The 21,584-nt window shown below is 44.3% G+C and overlaps 1 protein-coding gene across 1 annotated transcript; it reads left to right on the top strand.

Annotated features, from left to right (window-relative positions):
- Positions 1 to 112: 112 nt before the first annotated feature.
- On the top strand, positions 113 to 19,221 carry RIPK1 (receptor interacting serine/threonine kinase 1). Its single transcript, XM_048508041.1, has 12 exons — positions 113 to 329; positions 3,249 to 3,451; positions 3,668 to 3,821; positions 4,659 to 4,796; positions 5,885 to 6,113; positions 6,212 to 6,361; positions 6,816 to 6,892; positions 9,091 to 9,175; positions 10,976 to 11,605; positions 13,480 to 13,551; positions 14,479 to 14,625; positions 18,650 to 19,221. Exons 2-12 carry the CDS (start codon positions 3,300 to 3,302, stop codon positions 18,949 to 18,951), a joined length of 2,136 nt encoding a protein of 711 aa, XP_048363998.1. The 5' UTR covers positions 113 to 329; positions 3,249 to 3,299; the 3' UTR covers positions 18,952 to 19,221.
- Positions 19,222 to 21,584: the final 2,363 nt, after the last annotated feature.

The raw sequence follows: 21,584 nt of genomic DNA, 5'->3' as shown, positions 1-21,584 counted from the left end.
CTGAGCCACACATAGTGCGCTCTGGAGCCACGCGCGGCAGACCCCTCCTGCCCTGGGCGGAAAAAGCCCATTCGGCCTCCCTGGCTGACTTCTAAGAAAGCTCGCAAAGACTTCCTTCCCCTTCCGCAAAAAAAGCGCCTGGAAGAGAGGCTGCCTGCTGTTTTGTCACCGCTCAACTCCGCCCCGCCCAACTTGGGCGAAGAAGGAAGAGGCAATCCAGGCACGTTGCGCGCAAGGGCGCTTTCCTCGGGGAGGAAGCGGGGCTTGGAAAATCTCCCCCCACCCCCCGGCGCCCAGTCGGCGAGATTCCCCCTCGGGGAGGCGACCAGGTAAAAGCCGGGGGTCGTTTGCTGCTTGCCTCTTTACAAGGCGGACAGCCCCCAAGGATCTCCCATGGAGCTCCCTTGCTCGGGGGCAGCTGGCCAGAAAGCCACCGTGGGGTAGGGGGTTTCCTTGCCTGGGCACCCCTGCCCAAAGGATCTCCGGTTGACTTCCTTTGTTAAAAGATGGGGGGGGGGGGCGGGGAAGGGAAAACGGGAGGCGCCCACGAAAGCGAAACTAGGCTCCCTTCCGACGCCGCGTTAGCAAATCCTTCCCCATTCTTTGCGCCAAACTTTTTTTTTGCAAACTTTGAGCCTCCCTGCAAAAGTAGGGCGCATCACCCCGCGGAGCCGTCCCCGGAACCTAAACATTTGGAAGAGTGGCTAGAGCCTGTCCCACTAGAGAAAGTGGGTCTTACTTCTGAGTAGACCTGCTTAGGAGTGCTCTGAAGACATGCAACTGAATTTGGGGAAAGCTGTCGCTTTGATCTGTTCTCCCCCAACCCCCCAGGGTAGACAAAAAGGATGAACGTGAGAAACAGAGATTCATGGCAAGTTTACATCCCATGAAGCAGGAGAGAGAGAGAGAGATTCTTACTGAGACATATCCCACACAGCCTACAAACTCAGATGGGAAGAAGATATTGTCTAAACTCTAAAGGGCTTTGTATACAGAAAATGACAATCGATATAGGAAATAAACCTCTCCCCCTCCCTTGCATGCCACCCCTCCCTCCCCTCCCTCCCTTGCATGCCACCCCTCCCTCTCCTTCCCTTGAGTGCTACTTCTCCCCTCCCCTTCCTCCGCTAGGGTGGGTGGGCCATGTCCAGATGCCAGGCCCCTCCCTCTCCTCCCTTGCATGCTACCCCTCCCCCTCCCTTGCATGCCACCCCTCACTCCATCCCCTCCCTCCCCTTCCCTTGCATGCAACAATCACTCCTCCCCTGCCTAAAAGAGCTAGGAGTTGCTTGGGCAGTCCTGCTTGGATATGAGGGGCTGATTGCTGAGCTCCCTCCCTGGCTGGGGAGAGTGAAGAAGGGACACTCCCTCCCCACCTCCACCACCACCCCAGAGAGCAGGGAGGAGAAATTTGTTAATTAATTGCCAGTAAAATACAAGCCGGTGTTCCATCCAGTGTGACTTTTTGTAGTTATTTTCAAAAAGGCTGTGGTTAGTTGTTTGACTTTATTTTTATATTTACATTCTAACTCTCTAAGGCTTTGGCAGAATAGATGTTGAAATTATTTTTTACATTTCAACTGAAATAGGAAATGAAAATGGGATTGTTGGCTTTCCTTAAAAAGACTATGTAGTGCTGGAAGGCCCCTTCCGCACATGCAAAATAATGCGTTTTCAAACCACTTTCACAACTGTTTGCAAGTGGATTTTGCCATTCCGCAGAGCTTCAAAGAGCACTGAAAGCAGTTTGAAAGTGCATTATTCTGCTTGTGCGGAATGAGCCGAAGACAGGATCCCCAGGTTGGAAGATGCTCAGTTAGTTACTAGAGAAGAGCAGAGGACAAGTATGAACAACAGTGTAATTCTTGGTATTAGTGAACTAAAGTGGACTGGATTAGTGCATTTTTAAGTCAGAAACTTACAAAGTATTTTATTTTGGACATAACAAACTCAGAAGAAACAGTGATGCTCAAATAGTGAGGTGAAACGTAACCCAAACAATCAGGGCACAATCTGACCAAATGATATCACTCAGACTTCCAGGAAAGCCTGTCAGTCCAACCATCATTCAAGTTTATGCCTCAGCTACAGATGCCAAAGGAGAAATTGAAAGTACTTATTCAAGTGACCAGGAAGAAACTGATCATATACCTTACTGTGAATGTCCCTGTATGTCAGGCACACTAACAATGCTTTCAAAATATCTAGGAAGTTATATACTTTCTAAGAGCTGTCTTGGACCAGTGTTCTCGCAGTAAGCAGCAACATACTTAAATAATTTACCTTGCTGAAGGTTTTTGTTGCATGGGGCGCACACTATATTAATAATCGGGCATCTTATGAAACTGAATTTTAAAAGCATAATCTAATCCAGGGGTCTGCAACCTGCGGCTATCCAGATGTTCATGGACTACAAATCCCATCAGCCAATTGGCCATGCTGGCAGGGGCTGATGGGAATTGTAGTCCATTAATATCTGGCGAGTCGCAGGTTGCAGACCCCTGATCTAATCTGGAGGGGCTGATGGGAATTGTAGTCCATGAATATCTGGAGAGCTGCAGGTTGCAAACCCCTGATCTATGCCAGGGACACAGAGAGGTATTTCCCAGGCCTGCTAGTTGAAAATCTTAAACTAAAAATATTGAGGCCTTAATGTTGATCGTGTGCATGCAAAACATACATTCTGGCTCTTGAGGTATACGAAGAACATGGTTTGGCTGCTTGCAAACTTGCTGTAGGGTACATGATACAACCAGATGGAACTGTCTGCCTGTAATGTCCTGCCATACATTTTACTGCTTTGTAGCTGTATTTCTAGTTGGTGATGAAGATGTTCAAATTTGCGTTTATCACATAGCATGGCTACAGATGCACAACATCCCAGTTCATAAAATGAAGTAGAATTGCTTCAGCCAAAAGCTGCCTGTATTTGGCGAGTATAATTTATGTAAAAAGTGAGAGGTCTCTGCAATGACTTAGAGCCCCACCTGCTACTCCTGTAAGGGTTACCTGCCAGGTTCTTTAGTATCTGGGGGACTTGAGCCAAACTTGGAGGAGGGGAAGGTCAGGAGGTAATCCGGGTTGAATGAGACTAGGGTGAGACTAAAAAACATCAACTAAGAAGCATCCTCAGTCTTTTTTTACTTGACTGTGTACCAACAGGAAGATTTCTGTCCTGTTTTGCCCATTATTTACCTCAGCAGCAAAATGATGGATCACTATGCCTTATCTTCTGTGTTATGTTACAGGTTGAGGATTTAATTTTTATGACTTGCTGGACTGCCTCATAACCTGCAAACATGTCATTAGAGGATATCCAGATGAACTCTGCAGACTTTTTGGAAAAAGCACAACTGGACGCAGGTGGATTTGGGATGGTTTCCTTATGCTATCACAAGGAACATGGGCTCGTGGTGCTAAAAACAGTATACACCGGACCTAAGCGCACAGAGTAAGTTGGAGAATAAGTGACTGGTCCCAGAGAGAAATGGGATGAATCATTCATCCCAGATTCACGCAAAGGTCTGGCTAGCCTCTTCAAATAGTTCTGGAGACTAAATTAACCTGTCTCCCTGTTTCCCTGAAGATCCCTGATTGGGATCTTATGTGTTCCTTCCTTCTTGATGTAGCATTATGTCTGGGTTGATTGGTTGTGTGTTTTTTCCAGAGGTAACGTTTCCCTTCTTGAAGAAGGCAAAATTATGCAAAAACTAAATCATGACCGTGTGGTGAAGCTACTGGGTATCATTCTGGAAGATGGTAATTACTCCCTTGTAATGGAATATATGCACAAAGGGAACCTGATGAAAGTTCTGAAGGCAGTGAGTACACAACATGATTAATACCTTATACAGAAACCAATTAGTAATTCTTGAGATATTGAAATATTCAAAATGTAGAGGTCATCTTACATTTGGTTTTTGTTGACAGGTTTGTGTTGCAGTGAAAACTGGAGAACCAGAAGTTCTCTGCATTGATTCAGACTGATGATTCCCAAATAGTGAATCTGATTAGAATGAGTGAGAAATTAGGGTTGCTGAATCTCAACCTGGATGAGTTCTACTACTCTTTAAGCACAACTGTTTGCTTTGGTTTATCTCCTTGCTTTTTGAGCTGGGAAACCTACAGTTCTGCAACCAGGACAAAACTGTTGGATACAAGTTTGTTCATTCTGTTTCCAAGATACAGATTGTGAAAGAATTTGAACAAGCTTTGAGATGGAAGGAAGAGTGTACACTGCAAATTACACAATATTAAAACCTGTTATATTTTGTATTTAAGCTTCTATCCTATCCCATCTAAAAAGAGTTTTGACTCAGAATGCATTCATTTGTGGAAATGAATCTAAACTAGTGAAGAAAACTTTTTCTAAACTAGTGAAGAAAAGTTAGCTGGGAGGAACTCTCAACCATACCTGCCAGTGCAGTCTGAAACAGATGTACAGTCTTCTAAGCCCACTGATTTCAGTGAATGCAGAAGGGTGTAACTCTGCTTAGGACCTTGTTGGTCCCTCTGTTCCTAAGGTTTAAATTATCCTGGCCAGTGTTCATTGGGTATAGTACAGACTGAAAAAAGGAAGACGGTTTCTTTCAGTTTAAAGCTCTGCATATCCCAGATCAGGTTTTAATATGTAATCTGTTATTTCATCTTTGTTGCAGACTGAAATTCCCTTGGCTGTGAAAGGGAGGTTCATCCTAGAGATAATTGAAGGAATGCTTTACTTAAGTGAACAAGGTTTAGTGCACAAAGACCTAAAGCCAGAAAATATCCTTGTAGATGAAGACTTTCACATCAAGGTACACAACAAATGCAAAGCTCCTGGCTTGGTCTATTAAAAGGCTGGGGATTTTTTGGTCTTCTTTGTTGTGTAAGAACTAGACTCATAGAATCGCTGATAGCTGAATATCCTGTGGTGATACTTGGCCCTGGTTGTCTTTAGAAAGCAAAGCCATTGATTTGAGGTAGCAACAAGATGTACATAGACCGTTTCTGCATGGCAAAATTATGGCTTTTTTAAACTGGGTCTATTTTATCTCGGGATGTCCATCCGCATGGCTACCTATTTTTTTTAGGGGATCCAGTGAATACCGGGAGGAAATGCTCCAGTTTGTTCCGCACACGCCTGGGACTTCTGTATTTACATTGCAGGCAGATCTGAGCATGCCTGATGTTCCGCATTCTGATTGGCTGTTGTTTTTGAGTGGCAGCTTGCATGAACATCAGGTGGGGGCATCAGGTGGCTGGGTGGAAAAAAATAAAGTGGTTTTGCTCCTGATTGGTGTTTCTGTGTTGTGTGGTCATGGTTTGATCATTTTTGCTCCTAACATTTCTCCAGCATCTATGGCTGGCATCATCAGAGCCATGCCACAGTAAGATGTGTGATAGTAAGTAAGATAGTCAAAAGAAGCACCTATTACTGTGACATGCCTCTGAAGACGCCAGCCATAGATACTGGAGAAACGTTAGGAGCAAAAACTACCAGACCATGGCCACACAACACAGAAAACCCACATCAGCCAGTGGATTCTGACTGTGAAAGCCTTCGACAATACATTGTTTCTAATGTGAGGATTTCAGAAATACTCATGAAGAGATTCAGCTACAACAACTTTAATCCAGTACAAAGATGGCATTTTCTAATCATGCACTGGCAATGCTATTTATTTTTTTATTTTCACATTTCTGCTCCACCCGTTCCCCGCAGGGCATTGTCAGATCAACTCATTTTCACAACTCCACCTAAATTAATCAAGTGCTGAAACCAAATACTTTGAGGGAAGTTATTGTTTTAAGTATACAAGCTGCTGTTTGTCATATTTCGTCTCAGTTCAGTCCTGCTTCTCTCCCGACCTCGCTTATAACAGTTATTTGATTGGCTTTGCAGATAGCAGACCTTGGAGTAGCCTGCTTCAGAAACTGGAGCCGGCTGACTAAAGAGGAGACCAGCCGACAAAGGAAGCTCAGGTGCAGCACCAAGAGCAACGCAGGAACCCTTTTCTACATGGCTCCTGAGCACTTACAGTCCATTAACAGCACGCATGTGGAAAAATCAGACGTTTACAGCTTTGGCATAGTATTATGGGCTATTTTTGCTAATAAAGAACCATATGAGAGTAAGTGCCTCATCTCAGTTTGCTACAGTAGTTTTGCAGCATGGTTTCTTTGAAGATGATTTTAAGCCTGTTTGATTCCCCCCACCCCACTCCTGCAGATGCTACAAATGACCAGCACGTATATTTCTGCGTTATGCAAGGGAACAGGCCACTCGTAGAAGAAATTATGGAAAGTTGTCCAGAAAAGATAATTTCTTTAATGAAACGTTCTTGGAGTCAAATTCCAGAGGATCGGCCAACCTTTGCAGGTAGGGAAAGGTGATGGTCCTGACTCCTGAAACAAATTATGGTCCTGACTCCTGAAACAAAGTAGCGCAAGCAAAAATATACCATGGGTGTTGGGAAGGATGAGTAGAGAGCAGCTTAAAACCATTCCAAGCATTTCTAAGCGGTGAGTGTTCTGCAGAAGCTACAGAAACATCAAAGTGGAGGAGAGTGAAATGTAAAACCACACCACTTCAGACTGCAGTGTAGGATAGCATTTCTAAATGCTCTCTTTTACGAAACGTTACTTGCAAGTAGAAAACTGGAACATCAAGTCCAAGGTTCTTCCCTTGTCCTCTTCCTGTCTGGGCCTCCGATTCCTGCTTTTTAATCCCGTGTTACTTTTAAGGTTATGGGGGAAGTGCATAAGAACTTAGTCACATCTTGTTTCCATTGAAGACTGCTTGGGCTAATTGACAATGCTTTGATTTATTGCAGAAATCAGTATGGATTACAAGCCATTTTACCACCAGCACTTTGAAAAATATGTAGAAGGTGATGTGGAAAAAATAAAAGTAAGTTATCAAGCCTGCAGTATGGTGCATGGTTCAAATTTTGTTTGTCAGACTGTTTACACTCTGCCTTGTGCGCTATCCACTGTGGCCTAAAGCGGCTTACAAAACAGGGCTAGCCAGGGAATGTAAAAAAAACAGGTAAATATAATTTTTTAAAAATGTTTTTTGCTGTCAAGTCACAGCTGACATGGTGATTCCATAGAGTTTTCAAGACAAGACATGTTCAGAGGTCACTGCCTGCCTCCATGTCCCACACTTGGTATTCTTTGGAGGTCTCCCATCCAAATACTTGCCACAGTCAAAGCTGAGAGTGTGTGACTCGCCCAAGATCACCCAGCAAGTTTCCATGGCAGAGTGGGGATTCAAAGCTGGGTTTTCCAGATTCTAGTCCAGTGGTGGCGAACCTATGGCATGGGTGCCAAAGGTGGCACTCAGAGCCCTCTCTGTAGGCACTCGCGCACAGAGTTCATCATGCAGGAGGGGGTTGGAAAATCATCCCCCCCACACACACACACCTCTAGGCTGGCCTGAGCATGATCCTTTACCTGGGAGTAAGCTCGGTTGCTGGCAATGGGGCTTGCTTCTGAGTAAACCCTCCTAGGATCGAGATTCACCCATTTGAAGCATTGCACGGTTGCTTCACCAAGCTTACACCCAGCGTGCCTCGGAGCCAACCGTTTTTTCTAAACTAAAACCTCAGTATTCAGGTTAAATTGCCGTGTTGGCACTTTGCGATAAATAAGTGGGTTTTGGGTTGCAATTTGGGCACTCGGTCTCGAAAAGGTTCGCCATCACTGTCCTAGTCCAACGCTATACCCTACTGGCGCGCTCTCTAAAAAATAAAATAGCAGACACCCAATACACAATTCTGTACAACATTATCAGCAGTGAAACAACAACAACAACAAAACCATCAAATACGCTTTTAAACAAAAGGCAATGCCTCCAAGACCAAAAGAAAAGTCCAGTGGGACTTTAAAGATTAACATTTATTTCAGTATCAATTTTAATGAGTCATAGTTCACTTAGTTCACATAGTTCACTTCTGGCTGTTGTGGGTTTTCAGGGTTGTGTGGGCATGGTCTGGTTATCTTTTTGTGCCTAACGTTTTTCCCGCATCTATGACTGGCCTCTTTAGAGACATGTCACAGAGAGAAACATTTATGACTGCCATATTCAGAGGTGTGTCATGGTTAGATGTGCCACAGAGAAAACAGATTTTACCGTGACGTCTCTGAAGATGTCAGCCACAGATGCGGGCGAAACGTTAGGAGCAAAACCTACCAGACCTGGCCACCACACCATGTCGTAGGCAGACACTCACCAATCAAAGTCAGAAGCAGTCCACAGTCAGTCCAGCAGTTTAATACGCACTAGAATATCAAAGCACTGAATACAGAGGGGTGTAGCAAAACCAAGTCCGAAGTAGAAACCAAGGTTAAAACAGGTGGTAAACAAGATCAGCGGCTTTCAAATCAAAACACAACGTTGCTGCCACACCACTGCTTGGTTTCCAGCTGCTTATATACTAAATATCCCACCCACCAGTATGAATCCCATCTAGCTGGGTGCCTCAGTCTGGCTCCTGAGAAGTTTCTCATTGAGACCAACTTGCCTATTCTTCTGCTGCATCTCCTTTCCTGTAAACTGGTGCACAGCTTCTTCCATCGTTGCTTACAGGGCTCTGGAAATGGATGGGGTGAGCAAGCAGGCACTGAATCTCCTGTACTTGCCTTGAGGTGAGGAGGCTGGGGAATCTCAGGGTTTGAGCCTGGCTGTGACTCTTAAGTCTGTGTGCTTTATCAAAACCTCTGGGGTTGGTGCTGAAGGGACTACTGGAGGCTCAGGATCTGAGTCTGCAACCATTGTCTGAAACTCTGGGACCAAACCTGTGTAATCTCCCAGGTTAGACTCCTCCTCTGAGGAGTCCCTAGTCCTGTTGGACTAGGTCATAGCAGCCACACAGCCTGGGAAATCCACAACAGCCAGTTTATTCCAGCCATGAAGGCCTTCGATAATACACAGTTCATGTCCTCGGATATGAGAGCAAGCCAAGGCAGGTGGCTACTGTACTTGTGACCATGCAAAATCTTTGATCACAATCCATAAAAGAGTTTTCTTCAGTGAACATCCTGAGTCACATACTCATGAAAGTTTGGGTGTTGGGTATGATTTAATCAAGTTTTCTTGTGTGATAGGAAGTATACCCTGAGCCAGCTGAACTTGTCAAAAGGATGCAGTCTCTCCAAGTAGATGCGGTAGCAGAACCACCAAGTAGCAATTGTATGTACAGGGCAAATATATTCCTTTTTCTTTCCCACCCACCCCTTATTTTACTTTTACTTTATTTGAAGATTTTATCTTAAATGCTGTTATATGCCAATAAAAGGCATTTGAATGTGAATTTAGGGCTGATGCATGATCTTTTAATTTTACAGCCAGTAGAAAAGTACCTGTCAAACCCAATAGGCCATTTCAGTGACACCTTTGCAAAGCCATTGATCGTGCTAACTAACCCTCCTGTTCTGCTGCAGATTTGCCCAGTTCTCTGCACAGTTCCCAGCATCTTGCAGACCATTAAGTAAATCATTTCATTTCAATTATTTTGAGAAGAAAATTTGCGACAAACTCATTAAATATAGGATCAGGATTGTTCAAAAGACTTGGAATAGCAACCGAGTCTGCCAGAGTCATGGAGAGTAACAGAATTAAATTTCCATAGCTGTCTCTGGCTCCCTTGGTTCTTGGGCAGATCCCGAGGAATCTTCCCAATGATGAGGAATCCCATCGTGGGTGCAGAATTTCAGGTTTGGGAAAGCGACAACAGTTTAGCTGCATTGATAGACTTAGAGTTTGGGCAGTACCTCGTGAATGTTCAGTAGCCAGGAAGAGAGGAGAGGAAGAAACTGAAAGGGATTTCTGATCTTAAAGAGGGCGGGGTTCAATGACCCATAGAGCTGTGCCCCCACTTGGCTTTTTCCCCCTTTCTGATGGTTGCCGATATCAAAGGCTTTGACTGACTTCAAGAATTTGGGCTCTCTAGTTTAAACACTGTTGAAAGTGATGCTGTTTGGAGGTGGATTCCAGCATTACAGCGGCTGCCCGGGGTGTGTGTGTGTGTGCAAAACTTGCACCGGGCTCCGTTTTCCCTCTATGCCTCTGCCCAGAGGGGAGGGCAGAAGGAAATGCCAGCTGCCAGCTGGGAGCCCAGCTGGTGGGAGGCAGGGCAGGGCTGGGCAGGGGAGTCTGCCGTCCCCAGCCTCGGAGAGCTGCTTTTATAAGCGCTAGGCCAGGGACGGGGCTTGGGGAGGCATGGCCATGCCCTAGGGGCAGGTGGGGGTGTGGCTCCACCCCCGAACCCCCCCCATAAAAAATCTATACCTACGTCCCTGACTGACTTTCAGGAACGCCAAGTAGATCTTGTGCTTTTTTCCACTGATCATGATGCTTGTGAACCAGTCAGAAGTTTTGTGTGAGCAGGCACAAGGTTCATGATTTTTCTTTCTTTTTTTAATGGACAGATGCTTCGTCTTTATAATTCACTTGCTGAATTTTAGGTTGTCCTAAAAACACACAGGAACGTGATCAGTAAAGAGAGAGAGCAGAGCAGCAATGTCATGTAGGGCTTATGCCCCACTCCCTTTTTCATTGCCCAAGAACCAAGGGAGCCAGAGACAGATATGGAAATTTCATTCCATTACTCTCCATGACTCTGGCAGACTCGGTTGCTATTCCAAGTCTTTTGAACAACCCTGATCCTATATTTAATGAGTTTGTCGCAAATTTTCTTCTCAAAATAATTGAAACCAAATGATTTATTTAATGGTCTGCAATTGTATGTACAGAGCAAATATATTCCTTTTTTCTCCCACCTCCCTGATTTTACTTTTACTTTATTTGAAGTTTTTGTCTTAAATACTGTGATTTGCCAATAAAAGGCTTTTGAATTTGAATTTGGGGCTTATGCATGATCTTATAATTTTACATCCAGTAGAAAAGTACCTGCCAAAACCAGGGGGCCATTTGGGTGACACCTTTGCAAAGCCATTGGTCGTGCTAACTAGCCCTCCTGTTCCGCTGCAGATTTGCCCAGTTCTCTGCACAGTTCCCAGCATCTTGCAGCCAACACTGTGGATGAAGCCTTGTTTGCAGCGTGTTCAGAAAACGAACCCATAGAGAGTTGTGAAACCTCCTTTGAGCCTCATTCCGTGAGCCTGGACAGGAAACTGCAAGAGGAACTGAACTACCACATGTATGGCAGCAGGATGGACAAAGTGGAAAGCCCTTCCGTGGCCTACAGTGCTGAAATGCAAGAGGAGGAGAGGAGGAGGAGGGTTTCTCATGACCCATTTGCAAAGGCACCTGCTTCCCCACGAGTACGAGAGTCATATTTGAGAGCTGAAAACCCCAGATCAAATGTCACTCAGAATTTGATCAACAATCCTGGAATACCCCTTTACGGTTATCTGAGGCAACGGTTACAGGGCGGAGCACCACCAGCAAGACAGAACATACCATACAGTCCAAATAATTCGTATGGGGTGAGGTTTCCGGAATTCAGAGCATCCATGAGTGCAGAGGATATGTATACATCACATTCGGCTAATACTGTTAACTTCAGTAAACCACCTGTGCCAGAATCCGGTGCAGATCATCAATCAAGCCTCTCAGCTGCTCGGGAATATTTTGTAAAAGGAAAGAGAACATGCTCAGGTATAACCGATAGATGTGAACTGGCAACATGGCAATTAAAGATGCTAGCTGGGAATCAAGCTAAATTGTTAATTTTCACTTAGACGCTCCTCCTAATATTGTTCAAGGTCCCCTATCTCTCAGGAACAGCATTTAATGGAGATTGGTGAGCTTAGGTGGAAGGGGGCGGGGGGACAAGAAATTTCCATCCTGCCATTGGACAGTTTAGCCTGGATCTAACCCTTTAGGTCTCTGGTCCATTATGCAGTTGCATTAGTTAATCCTATGGTACTAATCCCAGATGGCTAAAACTAACATTAATTGATAACACAGGAAGCATACCCTTAGGTTGGCTGTTGTAGGTTTTCTAGGCTGTGTGGTCATGGTCTGGTTGTTTTTGCTCCTAACGTTTTGCCCACATTTATGGCTGGCATTTTCAGAGGCATGTCATGGAAAGGTATTATTCTCTCCATGGTACAGTGTGGAGTGACTGTGTGGTGGGGTATATGTTTTGTCCACGTCACAAATATGGAGTGAGGTACATTTGCATGTTTCTGGTAGAGTTCATTTGCAGTTGCATTGGAATGTCTCTGGGTTTTGGTGCTTTTTAATACCATCAGCCAGGTTTTGTTGATTTTCAGACTCTCATCCTTTTTGTCCCAGTGTTTGTGGTTACTTCAAATCTAACTGTGTTGTATATAAGTAAGTTAATTAAGATATGTGGGTCAATTACGCATAATGTGCTTGCTATGTGATAGAGGCGAATTCCCCTCACAGTAAGATTTCTTGTACGGACCTGTTTCCTCAAGCCCCATTTTCACTGTTCATTCTCTCTGCAGCAAGCAAGACCAGTTTTAGCATGACTTTTCATTTGTTTCACTGCCTGAACAAGGAGATTCGCCAGTGGGCGCAGCTTTGCTCTGGAGATTTTCCCTTTGTCCACAGCCGGCTTTCCTGTTCTCTTGTGCTGCTTTTCACGCCTTCTCCCTTGTCCCCCCTTCCATGTTGCTGGCTGCTTTAAGTAACAGAAAAGAAGCTCACTCACACAACACTGACTTCTAATTCTCTTGATATTTTGAGATATTGATATAGACAGATTGGAAATAATAAGCACCAGCATCAGGAAGTTTTGTGGGAAGGGAAGGGGAAGAGAATATCTGCTCTAAGACAGTCACCTTCTTTAGCAGACTGTGATCCAGGGAACTGCTTTGCCTCTTTCATTCAGGGTTGCGGAATTACTTTTGGAACTGTAATAAATAATAAATAATATTGACATAAGTGCAGCTTAAAGGGCTAAGCCAGTAGTCTTGACTACTCAGTGTAATGATATTTGTGCCTTTAAGAATCACTTGATGGGCAGAGTTTAATAGGCCTGGAAAGCTGTCTGCCTAAAAACTCCAGGGAAAGGAGGAAGTGCCTCCTCATGTGTAAATAGAGAAACTGGAGGAGAGCCCTCTGCAAGTTCATTGTACAGAGAAGAGTCCTGAGGGAAGCATTCCAAGCGTAATGGGCCATGATTTTAGATATCAGCTCACAAAAAAGTTTTTTCTCCTTGCCTGCTTACACACATGTGTCTTTGGCATTTATGGACAAATAAACAACCTATCCTCCCCCATACAGCCAGGTCTAAACATAGTCAGGTTGTCGATTACCAGGTGGATCCTGGAGATCTCCTCAAATTACAATTCGTGCATACTGCAGAGATCAACATGATTCTTATCATGACTGACCAGAGGGATGGCTGTTTATCAGTCTGAAGCATTACGGAAGTGAACTATACCCAAATAGTATGAATAGAAACTCAGATCCTTGTTGCCTTAACTGGTATTTTAACAGTGATTCTGTACTTTTAGAAACGGTGATGTAAGTATAATACAATGTATCTAATTGTTTAGATCCAGAGGAGTTTAATCCTTCTATGAAGGCAAACTTTGCGCAGACGACTGCTACACACAGAAAAAGCACAGGTAATCAATCAGTTTTTTTCTTAATATGGGCAGTTCAAACTATACATCTTCCCCTAATATAACAGAATATCTCTTTGTTCCCCCCTTAACAAATGAATTCCTGATATCTCTTTCATTACTCTTTTTTCCATATTTGGTCTTCTGGGGGCGGGGTGGTAAATGATAGTCTTATTGACAGACAGTTATGGGTTTTCTGGGCTGTGTGGCTGTAATCTGCTAATTTTAGCTCCTAACGTTTTGCCTGCATCTATAGCTGACATCTTCAGAGGCCTGTCACGGTAAGATGTTTCGCTCCATGGCACAATGCCAGGAAGAGGTTGTTTAGACAAAACAGATGGTCCAGACTTCTTCGTGGCTTTAACGTATAAAACAGATAATTAAAATTGATCAAGCTCTCAATAAAAGCAGAGCTGTTGACGCCATCTTGTGCATACCCTTCATTCTACTCCTTCTATGTGGAGAAAATACTTTCATAGTATGATCCCAGTTTTTCATCAAGAAAAAAGCTAGTGGTTTTTTGAAGAGTTTCTAGTATTCTCTTTGATTTAACCTAAGCTTCGTGATATAGTATTTGAATATATTCACAGAGCAAGGTCAAAACTATATCAGGTCTTTAAATTCAATGGATGATTCTCACAACCATTTTACAATTATATTTCTGTAAGGGAAACTTTCCTGTGTTGCTGTCTGTGAACCTACCAACTATATCTGACACATAATTCAAACGTTTGTTGCAATTTCACGGATACCCTTTAATTTGTACAGTGTAACACATAACAATGATCTCTTTTCATTATTTCTATTTTTGTTTTAATTAACCAATGCAATAACTGTTAAAATTTGTTCACCCCTTCTGTCTCCACCCCTTGTTTTGTGGAATGTGTATGTATTTTGATGTGTATGTATTTTTTATTGTCTCATATACAGACGAATCTGCACAGTACAACATAGTTAACAGCTGTGGAATTCAAATAGGGCCAAACAACTTTATGGCAATAAGTGATCAGAATTTCCACATAGGCAGTCATCCCACAAATAGTTCTAACGTTAGTGCAGATTACCGGAAACTGTTTGGTAAGTAGAAAAATTAATCTTGTCCTTTAATTAAAGTGTTTGGTTTAGGATAATTTCATTTTGTTCTCAGAACTCTGTCTAGGAGCATAGTTTTAGGACTGAAAAGAAAAGAGGATCATCTACCAAAGAAAGGTATTTAGTGCCTAAATATTTCCAGTATATTCATTTATTGAAAGAAATGTCAGTGAACTCCACAACCTTCTCAATGACATTTTGGGAATCTGTGCCTGTGGCTTCATATTAGGTAACTACACAAATACAGATGCAGTGTCTACCTTTCAAAAGGGGGAAAATTTTGTCTGGCTCTGGTACAAAGTTAAAATCTCTATTTTTATTGAAAACTAGCGGGCCCGGCCACGCGTTGCTGTGGCTCAGTCTGGTGAAGTGGAAAAGAAAAGGAGAAGCGAACGGTTCGAACATGTGTCATTACACAATGCTTGCAAGGGAGGGTAGGGGCAAGGGGCCCCTCCCTCCCCTCCCTCTCTCCCATTCCCTTGCATGGCACCTCGCCCTGTCCCTCCCTAACGTTCCCCTTCCTCTGCTAGGGTGGGTGGGCCATGCCCAGGTGGCAGACCCTGTCTCTTTCACTCCCTTCCCTTGCAGGCAAATTACCTAGCTTAAAACATGCTGGGAGGCATGAGCAACGTTGTGTTCAAATTTCAGAGCTTTTGGTCCAGCAAACCCCCGGACCCTCCCTCACCGTCCCCTTCCTCCACTAGGGTGGGTGGGCCATGTCCAGATGGCGGACCCCATCTTTTTCACTCCAGATGGCAGCGGTTTTGAAGGAAGGCATGGTTGTTTCCCTTGTATCAGAGGGTGTTGCTTTGACGGCCAGCAGATGGCGCTGTTGCAGAACAGAACTGTGGTTCCAACTGTCACAGATGTGGCATGTACACAATAACTGGCACAGTTGTGACATGTACACAACAGGAGGTATGGAAACAGTATGGAAACCTGGCCGCACGCGAATGCAATGTTGTGTGAAAATTTCAAAGCAGTTGGTCCAGTAGTTTGGGAGAATACCTGTCAGCAGAAAAACGCACTGATAGATTTTTATATATACTAGTGGGGCCCGACCACGCGTTGCTGTGGCTTATTATGGTGAAATGGAAAAGGAACAGTAGCAGCAAATCAATTGCAGAGGCCAGCAGTACGTGCTCATGCAAACACGCAGCCTGATACTGTGCGATGTCATTGATGTTCGTGCCCGCATTCCTGGGGGGGCGGGGCGGGGAATGGAAAGGCACCCCTCCCACACATCTAGGCTGGCTGGTCATGATCCTTTACTTGGGAGTAAGTTTGGTTGGTGGCAATGGGTGTCGCTTCTGAGGAAACTCTCTGAGGGGTGCAACACAGCCATTCAAAGTATGTCAGGGTTGCTGTACTGAGCTTACTCCTGAGTAATGCGTGCCTGGTTTTCTTAACTGTAACCGCAGTATTCAGGGAATCTAGGGTGCCTGGCCCCTCCCTCCCGTCCCTCGTCGCCCCTCACTCTCTTCCCTCCCTCACTTCTCTTCCCTTGCATGCCACCCCTCCCCCTCCTTCCCTTCCCTTTTCCTCCGCTAGGGTGGGTGGGTCATATCAAGATGCTGGGCCCCCTATCTCCCCTCCCTTGCATGCCATCCCTCACTCTCTCCCCTCTCTCACTTCTCTTCCCTTGCATGCCTCCCCCTCCGTCCCTTTCCTCTTCCTCCCTCTCTTCCCTTGTATGCCACCCCTCCCCCTCCTTCCCTTCCCTCTCCCTTGTGTGTATGTGTGTGTATGTGTTTTACTTCCACTGGAGTTACTGCCTATGTACTGTTTTCACTGGTCATATCTGGCCATCTGAGTGAACATTCTAAGCAGCACGAACATTCTAAGGGTGACAGTTACACACAGGCAGCTGCATATCCTTCACCATGGAGCGCCAGGAAAAAGGCGTTTTACCTGGGCCAGGTGTGAAATTTCAGGTATGTGAACATCTAAAAACACTCTCACCTGGCTGACTATAGTGGCTGGGAATTTTCAGAGGAATTGGCCCAGCAGTTACTCAGTTATACTATCATCAACAAAAACACTGTTAGCTTTATATATATATAGATAGATAGATAGATAGATAGATAGATAGATAGATAGATAGATAGATAGATAGATAGATAGATAGATAGATAGATAGATAGATAAAACATTTGTATGACAAACCCACAACTCTTAATCCATAGAAAAATATACATATTATGGACAACATCAAAAAACAATAAACAATACACACACAGGGGATCCCAAAAACAATACTAAGATATGAAAACTCTGTAATGAAGGTATCACTTTCAGAGAGATCCACCAATGGTATAGGTGTGAAGGATACCAAGTATCTGATGCCAGTAAGTACTGAACTTCAGCGGATGGGCTTCATATACTCATAGGTAGAAAAGCACAAATCATCAGGATGATGATGAAATAATTCTCAATAGAAGGTGGAAGTGTTGACCCGGGAGAAAACCAATACTTTCTACTGTAACGTCTTCCTCAGCCACTTCAGTCACAATCATTCTATCCCCCTTTGGGGGAGGACAGTTTATAAATACAATTAAAAAAATAAAATAATAGTAATAGTAAATGAAATGAAATGACAACAACATAAGCCAACAACATAAACACAATAATTATAATAACTGAAACCTTCTTCTTCGTCGTCATCATTATGTACCGGGCTGGAAGACTGCAGTTCAGCTGCTATATTTACACTGAAATTAGCGTGCTTCTCTCTCCACCCCACCACCATTATCATGTAGAACAAAGAGGTGGCGATGGGAATGGCTCCATTTATGACACAAATATTATGAGGGTGAAATTAACACACTGTCTTCTACTGTTTCAGTCAACATAGTAACTCAGAACACAAAACATATATGTATACGGGCAATGCTCACAGAAGAGGATCACACACACTAGTTTTGCCTTTAACCTGTCTCTTGCCTATTAGTATTAGTATTATTTATTTATCTATTTATTTGGATTTCATAGACCGCCTCATCCCCGGAGGGCTCTAGGCGGTTTACAACACAACACATAATATCCAACAACAATTAAAACACAATTAAAATCAATAGCCGCATACAGAAATAGCAGCATACAGAAATTTTAAAACAGAGCCTACAGGTGTTCAACGTGACAGCCACCAAGAACCTGTGTGTATACAAAACTGCATGTGCAGTTTTGTTCTTGAGGAGTTAACATTATGTAGAAAGTCCAGCCCCAGATGGGACCTGGGGATCTTTCAGAATAACATGTAATTGCCAGACTACAGCGATCCATTCCCCTGGGGAAAATGGACGCTTTGGAGGATGAACTCTGTGGCTTTGTATTCTACTGAGGATCCTGTCCATCCCAGGCTCCATCCCCAAGTCTCCAGGAATTTCCCAACTTGAATTTGGTAACTGTAACCTCTCATCCCCTGATGGCAGCCAGGGAGAGCTAGTGACTCTAAAAGACAGCCTGTGCTTGGTAGCGTTTATATAAATCCAGAAAGATCTTAAAAGCCATCTTACACAGAAGAGTACAATTGATTTGGTGATGGTTTCAGTCACCTGTGACACAGCAATACTCTGAGGTGATGTTCTATACAAATCCCAGTTCTTCAGTGTTCCTTCATGTGTACCCTCAAAATTTGGCTGTTACAAATTACTATCCTATTTCAGTAGGAAGCTATTTATTCTGTCTAAAAATACAGGAAGCAAAACTTTGGGTTTCTTAGAAACAGACTGCTGCTGTGTTGCTAATTATGGAGGGCCAGAAATGGGTGGATGATTGAGAAGGCTCAAATTCAAACATCTGGTTGGCCATGCTGCTGGACATTCTTGCATGCTGCTCTATTTCACAGCGTCCCCTCGCCACTAGGATTGTTGTGAGGATAACCTGAGATAAATGCATATGTTCCTTAGGGGCAGAGCAGGATTTAAAAAGTGATAAATTGAGAACAAGAGATGAATGGGGTCACTGAAGGACCTAAACTTACATCCCATTTTCTTTTCCCCCCCTCCAGATAGCACAGCAGTCATTTCTGATGTACACCTGAACCTTGTGAGAGAAAACTTGGCTAAACAGTGGAAACATTGTGCCCGTAAGCTTGGCTTCAGAGACCCTGAACTGGATGAAATTGATCATGACTATGAACGAGATGGATTGAAAGAAAAGGTTTATCAGATGTTACAGAAGTGGCAGATGAAAGAAGGCAGCAAAGGGACAACAGTAGGAAAGCTGGCAAAAGCTCTCTTTGCTTGCAAAAGGATCGACCTCCTTAACAACTTTGTAAAAATAAGCCAGGATTCTGAAATGAGTAACTAATGAAGAACAGAAGAACTTTGCTATCTTGGAAGACGTTTTCTACAGGAAATGTATTTTGCTTTACAGTTACAAATATCTCAGGGCTGCTGGAAGAAGACATTTAGTACAAGCAGAAAAAGACGGATTTTTGTTAATCACATTTCTATTTTAATAGCTGTCACATCTTGCTGAACAATGCCAAGAAACGTAAAGGACTGGAATTGGTGTTTTTAGAATAAACTGCCAGATTGTGAATATATTTGTATAATTTTAATTAAAAAATGGACATAAGTTGTTGTGGGGCACAGCGGCTGGGAGGCTCCCGAGTACGGCAGCCATTCTGCTTGGAAAGGGGTCTCACAGTGCCCGGGAGGCTCTCGAGTACGGCAGCACCTTGCTTGGAAAAGGGCCCCCCAACATCCAGGGGGGCACCTGTGTACAGCAATAGACTGCTTGGAAAAAGGCCTCTCACGTGCGACTGACCTCTCCTTCCAAAGGTGGTTTCGAAGAAAACTGCTGACATTGCAGACTCTCTGGCCCCAATGTGTGTACATGCAAATACTTAATTCTCTACTCTAACCCCCGTGCTCTTTGCCCCGTCCATTGTGTTGTGCTTCCCCCCAGCTGCGTGCCCTGTTTGATTTTCCACCTGTAACTGTCAATAAAAGGGCTGGAAGGGAGGCAGTACGGCAGAGTTGCCCCCTGCATCTCTCACTGGCCGAAACGACATGCTGCCTCCGTTGCTGTAAGACAACAATAAGTCTGCTCTGATGGGGTGTTTATCAGTGGTCATTTCTCAGACGGAAAAATGTTCGTGTTTATCAGTCTTAGAAGACAAATCATTTTCTTTCTAATGCATGAAAACAATTAGTACATTGTAAGAAGAAATAAAAGATGGGGAGAAGAACGGTGGCTGGCTTTCACTAACATTGATGTAAATCGTATCTGAGGGACTGATGCGGAATGATTCACTTCATTCCCATATTGCCACAACATAAGAAGTATTTGCAGCGGCAGTGGAGCATCCGCAGGGATCATTTTACATGTCTTTCTCCTTGTCCCCTTCTGTAACTGGAGGGCTTTTCACGGACTTCAAAAACATTGTAGTAGCTAGTGCAGCATTAAAAGACAGTGTGTGTAGTCTCCTGGTCCCCATTCTGGAGAACTGGGTCCAATTCCCCACTCCTCCACATAAACCTGGCAGGTGTAGCGTGATGTAGTGGTTAAGAGCATTGGGCTCTAATCTGGAGAATCAGGTTTGAGTCCTCACTCCTCCACATGAACGTCTGACTCTTATCTGGGCATTTCCCCCACAGCCAAAACATCCGGGGGGAAAAACCTGGATCATATATATTGGGATATTGAAGAGATAGAAAAAGTGCAGAGAAGGGCAACGAGGATGATTGAGGGACTGGAGCACCTTCCCTATGAGGAGAGGCTGCAGCGTTTGGGACTCTTTAGTTTGGAGAGGAGACGTCTGAGGGGGGATATGATTGAAGTCTATAAAATTATGCATGGGGTAGAAAATGATGACAGAGAAATTTTTCTCTCACACAATACTAGAACCAGGGGGCATACATTGAAAATGCTGGGGGGGAAGAATTAGGACTAATAAAAGGAAACACTTCTTCACGCAACGTGTGATTGGTGTTTGGAATATGCTGCCACAGGAGGTGGTGATGGCCACTAACCTGGATAGCTTTAAAAGGGGCTTGGACAGATTTATGGAGGAGAAGTCGATCTATGGCTGCCAATCTTGATCCTCTTTGATCTGAGATTGCAAATGCCTTAACAGTCCAGGTGCTCGGGAGCAACAGCCGCAGAAGGCCATTGCTTTCACAACCTGCATGTGAGCTCCCAATGGCACCTGGTGGGCCACTGCGAGTAGCAGAGAGCTGGACTAGATGGACTCTGGTCTGATCCAGCTGGCTTGTTCTTATGGGATGTTTCCATCTTGGTTCCTCCCTCCACACGGCGGCCCATCAGCACATTCAGGCCGGGAGGAAGAACTCCAGGTCATTACGCACGGCCCCCAGTTTACTTTCATTTTCCTTGCCGGTGATGCCACGCATGCACGAACTGTCCTGTTTTTCCAGCATTCTGATTGGCTGCAGCGGGCAAGGTGGGAAAAATAATCCGACCTGTCTCCTGTGGTGTTTGCATGGGCGTGAGATCGGTGCACATTTTTTTACAAAAGAGCTGCCAATTCCATTTTTCGAAAGGCGCGGGATAAGGCAAATCTCACAAGGTGGGCCCAATTTAGGCCTGGAAGTCATGCGTAATTCATGGCCAAACTGGGATGGTTCACTTCCTTATGCCAGGATATATTGGCCGTGGGGAAAACGCCCTGGTGAACTGGATTTGTTTCCCCGCTCTTGCATAAAAAACCTGCTGGGTGCCCTTGGACCAGTCACAGTTCTCTCAGAATTCTCTCCCCCCCCTCACCTACCTCACAAAGATTCTGCTGTGAGAGAGAAGGAGTTGTGAGCCGCTTTGAGACTTCTTGTGGTAGAGAAAAGGCAGAGCATAAATTAAACTCTTCTTCATCTTCTGGGTGACTTTGGATAAGTCACAGTTCTCTCACAATTCTATCAGCCCACAGGGAGGCAGGCAATGGCAAACCACCTCTGAACATCTCTTGCTTTGTAGCCCCT

The sequence above is a fragment of the Sphaerodactylus townsendi genome, linkage group LG09 (genome assembly GCF_021028975.2).
Source record: "Sphaerodactylus townsendi isolate TG3544 linkage group LG09, MPM_Stown_v2.3, whole genome shotgun sequence".
Lineage (NCBI taxonomy): Eukaryota > Metazoa > Chordata > Lepidosauria > Squamata > Sphaerodactylidae > Sphaerodactylus > Sphaerodactylus townsendi.
This window is presented reverse-complemented; position numbering and strand designations above follow the sequence as displayed.

Excerpts from the sequence above, each read along its gene's own strand:
- RIPK1 (XM_048508041.1), top strand. The coding sequence starts at position 3,300 with ATGTCATTAGAGGATATCCAGATGAACTCTGCAGACTTTTTGGAAAAA. Across the intron at positions 6,362-6,815 it reads GGATCGGCCAACCTTTGCAG|AAATCAGTATGGATTACAAG; the intron begins GTAGGGAAAGGT and ends GATTTATTGCAG. Across the intron at positions 11,606-13,479 it reads AGGAAAGAGAACATGCTCAG|ATCCAGAGGAGTTTAATCCT; the intron begins GTATAACCGATA and ends CTAATTGTTTAG.